This window comes from Pezoporus flaviventris, unplaced genomic scaffold, assembly GCF_033815535.1.
Source record: "Pezoporus flaviventris isolate CSIRO_AGI_PZ_B2104156 unplaced genomic scaffold, CSIRO_AGI_Pfla_v1 ptg000116l, whole genome shotgun sequence".
In the NCBI taxonomy this organism is placed as follows: Eukaryota; Metazoa; Chordata; class Aves; order Psittaciformes; family Psittacidae; genus Pezoporus; species Pezoporus flaviventris.
This window is the reverse complement of record NW_026892664.1, coordinates 2,269,059-2,276,049: the sequence shown is the minus strand read 5'-3', so window position 1 is coordinate 2,276,049 and position 6,991 is coordinate 2,269,059. Positions and strand designations below refer to the sequence as shown.

General features: G+C 59.8%; 1 protein-coding gene across 1 annotated transcript; it reads right to left on the bottom strand.

Annotated features, from left to right (window-relative positions):
• Window positions 1-2,154: 2,154 nt before the first annotated feature.
• LOC133282276 (uncharacterized) lies at window positions 2,155-6,422 on the bottom strand (the record flags this gene model as incomplete). Its single annotated transcript, XM_061478315.1, is given in 15 exon segments — window positions 2,155-2,329; window positions 2,418-2,532; window positions 2,596-2,725; window positions 2,925-2,982; window positions 3,060-3,163; window positions 3,247-3,297; window positions 3,707-3,845; window positions 4,561-4,671; window positions 4,673-4,704; window positions 4,795-4,876; window positions 5,402-5,530; window positions 5,593-5,717; window positions 5,895-5,919; window positions 6,241-6,273; window positions 6,382-6,422. Coding segments are annotated over 15 exon segments (1,350 nt in total), but the record flags the coding sequence as incomplete, so codon positions are not given.
• Between the last annotated feature and the right edge of the window lie 569 nt (window positions 6,423-6,991).

Below are 6,991 nucleotides of genomic sequence, written 5' to 3'. Positions count from 1 at the left end.
TTCTGTGACCTCACACACCTGAACACGGGGAGTTCCAGAATCAGCCACCCCTGTGGTCTCCATGTCCCCAAGGTCATTGTGATGCATGAGCTCTGACTGGGTCCATGGGGTGCTCTGGAGCTGCTGCAGGCATTCTCTGGGATTCTCTAGGGGTATCCCCAGGATGCCCTGGGAGTGCACAGAGACACAGGGCCGTGGAGCAAGCTGCTCTAGTGGAAGGTTTCCCTGCCCGTGCCTTTGGGGATTGGAGCTGGGTGAGCTTTAAGGTCCCTTCCAGCCCAGCCCACTCTGGGATTCCATGATTCTCTGCTGTGCCAATGTCGGTCCCTCTCCACTCCTCGTAGGTGGCCGTGACGCCCTGTTCCATGGCCCACGTTGAGCTGTGACCCCTCGCATGCTCCACCTCCGGACCAAAGGCATGAGGAAGAGCAGCCCGTGAGGGACCTCCCCGAGCTGGCTGGGCAGAGGCTGGTCCCCCTGCAGCGACTCCCGGAGCACCCCTGGGTGCCCTCAGCTTCCAAAATGGGGGGATGGCGGGGGGTCGATCCGAAGCCTTGTTGACACCAATGTAAATAGCGGGGGGGGGGGAGGGGGGAAGGGGAGGGAAGGCGGGAGGCGTCACCTTAAGACTGTATAAAAAGGAAAATTAACCAATAAATAAAGATTTCACAGGAAATCGAGGCCTCTTTTCCCCCCTAGCTCCCAAATTTCGGCCTTTCCCCATCCCCGTTCGGTGATGCTCGCCGCACTTCCGGGTTGGTTGCTAGGCAACGGGGTCTCCGCGTACCGCTTCCCCTGCGTTGCCAGGTGACGGCCAGTGAGCTTCCACCGCGCTGCGCGTTGCCAGGCAACCTTGCCCCCGCCCCCCGCCTCGTTCTGGCGACCGTTGCCCAGTCAACAGCCAATCAGCTCTGAGCTCCCCAACTCGTGTCCCCATTTAACCCCGTCCCGGCTGCCCCCCCCATGGCCCTGAATATGGGGCTTTTCCTTGCCCCTGCCCCCCATTTGTCCCCTCTTCTCCTCCCCCCCTTATGCCCCCCATTCACCCTCCCCTTTTTCCCACCCCCATTCCCCACATTCCTGCCATTTCTCCCCCTCTCCCTCCATCCCTCCCCATTTCTCATCCCACCATCGTTACCCCCCCCCTTATTTACATGCAGTTAGCGTAGGACCTGCTTTACTCACACGCAGTTCATGTAGGGTTGAACTTATTTACATGTTACTAACACAGACCCTTCCTTATTTACATGTTATTAATGGAGGGCCTACTTAATTTGCGTCCTTTTAGTGGAGGACCTGCTTTATTTACATGTTATTAACATGGAGCCACTCGCATTTGCACGTTCTTACTGTAGGACCTCCTGTATTTACATGGTGCTGTGCCAGGACCTCCTGTATTTACTCACTTATTAATGTAGGACCTATTTTATGTACAGTTGCTGTCGGATCTGCTCTATTGACAGGGTATTGGGGCAGGACCTACTTCATTTATGGGCCCTTATTGTAGGTCCTACTTTATCGAGGAGGTATTATTGTAGGACCCATTTTTTTGAGGGAGTTATTAATGTAGGGCCTACTTTATTTACATGTTGTATTTACAGTTTCATTCCTGTAGGACCTACTGTATTGGGGGTGGTTGTGATGTCAGGACCCGCTTTACTGAGTAACTTATTTACAAGTTCTTAATGTAGGATCTACTTTTATGTACCTGTCATTAACATAGAGCCTGTCTAATTTACATATTCCTGTACGTCCTACTTTATTCCCAGGCTGTTACTGTAGGTCGTGCTTTATAAGGGAATTTAGTATGTCAGGACCTGCTTTGTTTACACTTTCGTTACTGTAGGACCTGCTTTATTTATGTGTTACTGTAGGCCACATGTTATCTGTGCATTGTTATTGGAGGCTCTGCTCTGCTGACATGCTGTTACTGCAGGCGGGACGAATTTATTAACACAAGACCTGCTTTGCATCTCATTAACATGGGTGCAACCTCATTTACATGTAATTAACAGAGGACCTGCTTTATTTACTGCTCTATTTCTATAGGACCTACTCTATTCCACTCCCAGGACCGCAGCCTTGTGGCCACACCCCCCTCCAAGCCCTGCCTCCTGCACCCCATCCAATAGGAGCATCTGATGAAACCGAGGCTCAGGGGTGGGGCTTGCTCTGGTCACGCCCTTCCTTGTCGCTGGTGGGCGGCGCTAAGGGGAGGGGGCGGTGCAAGTTTAGGATACGGGTGGCCTGGGACCAGCGCTTCAGCCAATGGGAGAAGGGGATGTTGCTGGGGGGGGTGGCTGGTATCCACTGAGCCGGCTGCTCCCACCTAAGGGAGACGAAGGAGGGGGGAAGGGGGAATGTGACATCACACATGGTGGGCGTGGCCTCTCACAGACCCACCCTCGCTGTCTCACCATTGGCTGATGACGTCCTGGAGGTGGGGCCAGCCCTCGAGGTACTGCTGGACCCGAATGGACAGCGCCTGCAGCTGGGGGAGGAGCTCGGCGATGGCCACGCCCTCCGCGGGTGCTGCAAAGGGACAGGGTCAGCGCAGGCCACACCCTCACCCCCCAGCTCGTCCCCCTCACTCACCGCGGGGTGGGCGGGGCTTCCCGGGTCCCGCCCCTTGCGCTGACCACGCCCCTTGTGCTGACCTCACCTCCTGCAGCTGTTCCAGCTCCCCCTGCAGCACTGCCGCCCGCAACAGCGCCCCCTGTGGGGGCTGAGGCACAAACACCCCTGAGCAACGGCACCATTGCCCCTCCCCCCTCTATGTCCCCTCCTTCCATTGCCCCGCCCCCCTTTATGTCCCCTTCTCGCATTGCCCTTCCCCCTTTATGGCCTTCCCCCTCTTTATGACCCCTGCCCCCTCTATGGCCCCTCCTTCCAATTCCCCTCCCCGTCTATGGCCCCTCCACCACCTCACTCTCTGCCATTCCTAGGGCAGGTCTGATTGGCTGCAGTGGGTAGTGGGCGGGGCTAAAGGGAGAATGGAGGGGTCAGCACAGCCCTTCCCCCTCCTCCCCCACCACCCTCCCCCCCCCCAATTCACTCACCTCGGGGGGAGGGGCACTCTCTCCTTTCCCAGCATGCTCAGCGCTACCTGCAGCCGCTGCCCTTCCCCCTGCAGCCCTGGGGGGAGCCGCACAGCTCCTCGGGCCTGAAAGGGGCGTGGCCAAAGCTCTGAGGCCTCGCCCACTCACCATTAAGCCCCGCCCCACTTCCCTCCCCCTCGTTCCTCACCTGGGCCTGCAGGGGGCACAGCTGCGCCCGGAGCTGGATCCAGCGGCGGGACTGGAAGGGGTGGGGAGGGGGGACACAAGGAAATGAGGGACCCCAAAGCCATGGGAGGGACCCAAATACCCCCCAAGACCCCCAAACACCTTAAATATCGCCCCATATTTCTCCCCAAAACCTCTCCCTTCACCCCAAACCAATCCAGAACCCCAGATACCCCTCCCAGCAATGCTGAATCCCCCAAATCCCCTCTAAAGCCCCAAACTCCCCCAGATCATCCCCTATAGACCCAAAATCCCCCTCCAGGACCCCCAGATATCCCTCATCCCTCCCAAAAAGTGGTGCTGGGACTCTTTAGGGACCCCAACCCCTCCCCATAACCATCAGATTCCACCCCCCAGCCCCCCCCAAGCCCATCAGGACCCCCCCCAAATCCCCACATTCCCCCGTTGGCACCCACCAGCCGCTGCTTCCCCTCCTGCAGCTGCCTCCTCAGTGGCCCCAGGGCAGCTTCTGGGGAGTCCATGGGGCTGCCCCGTAGCTCCAGGACCTGCTTGATCAGGGCGTCCCGAGCCCCTGAGAGCCCTGCGGCCTCCAGCATCGACCTGGGGGGCAATGAGGCCCCAAAGCCAAACGTTGAGGGGAGTTTGGGAGGCCCAAAGGGGTTCAAGAACCCTTTTTGGGGGGGGGGACGGGACCATAAAAGGACTGCAGGGACCATGGAGGGATTGGGGGCACCCCAAAAGGTCCCAGCACTGGGTTTAGGGAGAATCTGGGGGGCTTTAAGGACCCCTATGAGCCCAGCACCCGCTTCAGAAGGAAACCCAGTGGGGTTTAAAGTACAGAGGGAGTCCCTAAAGGGTTCTGAGGTTCAGGAGTGGGGAGGAAAAAGTTATGGGGGAGGACCCAGGGGCAGTTTTGGGGTGCAGGGGGGGAAACCGGGCTGCAGGACGCATTCAGGGGGTCCGTGAGAGGGTTTTGGGTGCATGAGGGACTCCATAGGGAGGTTTTGGGGTGCAGGGGGGTTGTTTTGCGGTGCCGTGTGGGTTCTGGGGTGCATGGGGGTGGTTTTAGGGTGCAGGGGGTGTGTTCTGAGGTGCAGGGGATAAGGTTTTGGGGTGCAGGGGAGGTGGTTTGAAATGTAGTGGATTGTTTTGGGGTGCAGGGGGGATGGTTTTGGGGTGCAGAGGGGGTGTTTTCAGATGCAGGGGGTGTGCTTTGGGGTGCAGGGGGAATGGTTTTGGAGTGCAAGTGGGTGTTTTGGGGTGCAGAGGGGTGGTTTTGGGGTTCAGGGAGGTGTTTTGGGGTGCAGGGTTTTACCTGGCAGCCTGCTGGGCTTTGGGGTCCCCCTCCAGGCGCTGCGGGATCTCCACCGGCAGCTGGAGGAGCCGGAGCTTCAGGGGGGACAGGCGGGAAGCCAAGGAGTGGAGAGTCCCAGAGTCCCCCCACATCCACCCAGCAGTCCTGGGAGGTGCAAAGGGGGGATCCCACATCAATGGGGAGCTCCGAGACCTAAAGCACCCCCAAATGTGCCCCTCAAGTCTCCCCATTTACCTGGATGAGGGTCTTCATAGGGGGCTGAGCATCAGGGTCAGGGTTGGGGTCAAGGTCAGGGCTGATTTTGGGATACCCCTTCCTGCAATGGAACAACGGGGAATGGAGGGAGGACGCAACCCCGCCCCTCTGTTGGCTCCACCCACCGGTAGCCCCGCCCCTTCCCTAGTGCCCTGGGGCCACACCCTCAGAACCTTATAAGGGAAGTCCTGCCCCCTTTAAGCCACACCCCCAGCAGCCCACTGGCTCTGCCCCTTCTCTAAGCTCCACCCCCTCCCAAAGCCCCATTTCTTAAGTCCCTCCCTTCGCCTAAGCTCCTCCCCCTAAGCCCCACCCGTCATAAGCTCCTCCAGGGCCTCCTCCCGCAGCTTGCACACGGCCTGGGGGGGAGGGCGGGCGGGGCAATGGGGGCGTGGCCAAGCTCAGACCCCTCCCCCGTCCATAAGCCCCTCCTCCTTCCCAATAAGCCCCGCCCCTTCTTACCGCCAATTTCGACGTTAGTCCCACCTTTGGCCCCGGCTCCCTGCAAGCGCAGAGCATCATGGGAATGCTGCCCCCCGCCCCCATTGGGATACCCATGGGGAAGCCCCGCCCACTCCTCGCTTACGAGTGGGCGGAGCTTATCTGGGCCAGCTCCCTCCGCAGCCACAGCCCCTCCTGCGCCGACTCCGCCCCCAGGGCGCGAAGCTCCGCCCCTCGGCGACGCTCCGCCCCCAGTTCCTCTTCTACAAGGAAACTAAGGGGGCAGAGCCTCAGGTCAGGTGACCGGTAGCCCCGCCCCTTTACCCCCCATCCCACCCCCCAGTCAACTCACCCAGCTCCAGCACCGCTGCCCCGGCCTCGCCCATCACTTTAAGCTCCGCCCTTACCTGCTCCAAGGCCTCATGCACTTCCATATATGGTGTGCTTGACCCCGCCCCTCGCTGGGGAGAGACACCAAAGGTCACCTGAGGACACCACCCCCCCTATCCTTAAGTCCCATTTTTCTCCCTCCACCACCCCTGAAATTTGCACCCCCGCCCAAATCTTGCCCCCCCCCCGTCCCTCTGGGACCCCCCAAAACCCCATACAGCCCCCCAAAAACCCTCCCCCCCCCAAACCTGAATCTCCTCGAGGTGCCGGTACCTGAGCCCCGAGTTAAGGAGGAAACGGGGGTTAAAGGAGGAGTTGGGGGGGGTCGGTGGGTGTGTCATGGGAGGGAATTGGGGGTTCCTGGGGATCCCAATGGGATTTAGAGTTGTCCTAAAGGAATTTGGGGCTCCTGTGCATGGATTTGGGAGGAGAAAAGAGGTTGGGGGGGGTCACAGGGGGAATTGGGGGGTGCTGGGGTGGGTCTTGGGATCCCAATGCAATTTTGGAGGGATTTTGGAGGCTCTCCAAGGAGCTTGGGGGTCCCCAGAGGGGGCAGCTTTGGGTCCCCACCCCTTTTTTGGGTGCAGCGGATACCACAGCAGGTTCCCTTTGATCTTCTTCACATTCCTATAGGAACACACCCCCCCCCCATGTATTTTAGGGACCGATCCGAGGTTTGGGGTCCCTCCAGATGTTGCGGTTCCTCCCCCCAAGATGTTGGGGTGCCCCCCTCACCGCGGGTGCCGCACATGGCCCATGATGTACTCCCGGATGGGGGCACAGGGCCCCGTGCACAGCCTGGAGGTGGGGGGGAGACAAAGAGAGGGGGTCAGGAGCACCCCAACCCCCCCAGGACCCCAAAAGCCCCCACTGGGGGGTCCCGCGGGCTCCAACCTGCGCAGCTCGGGATCGGAGGGCAACTCCAGCTCTGCCATGATGGGCAAAATTGAAACGCTGGGAGCGCCGCGCGGCACGACGGGAGTTGTAGTCCAAGCCGGGCAGTGCCTTAGTGGTGCTGCAGGGGTGTCGCACTGCATCATGGGAGTTGTAGTCCAGGCTGGGCGACGCCCTCGTGGTGCTCTATGCTTGCCGCGCGGCATGATGGGAGTCGTAGTACCGCCTGGCGGCTGTATAATGGTGTTCTATGGGAGCCGCGGGGTATGATGGGAGTTGTAGTCATAACTGGGCGCCGCCATAACAGGGCTCAATGGGTGCCGCGCTGCATGATGGGAGTAGTAGTCCCGGCTGGGCGCCACCGTAAAGGGGCTCTATGGGTGCCGCGTTGCATGATCAGGGTTGTAGTGCCTGTAGTCTATGGGTCTCTATGGGGTCTCTATGGGGTCTC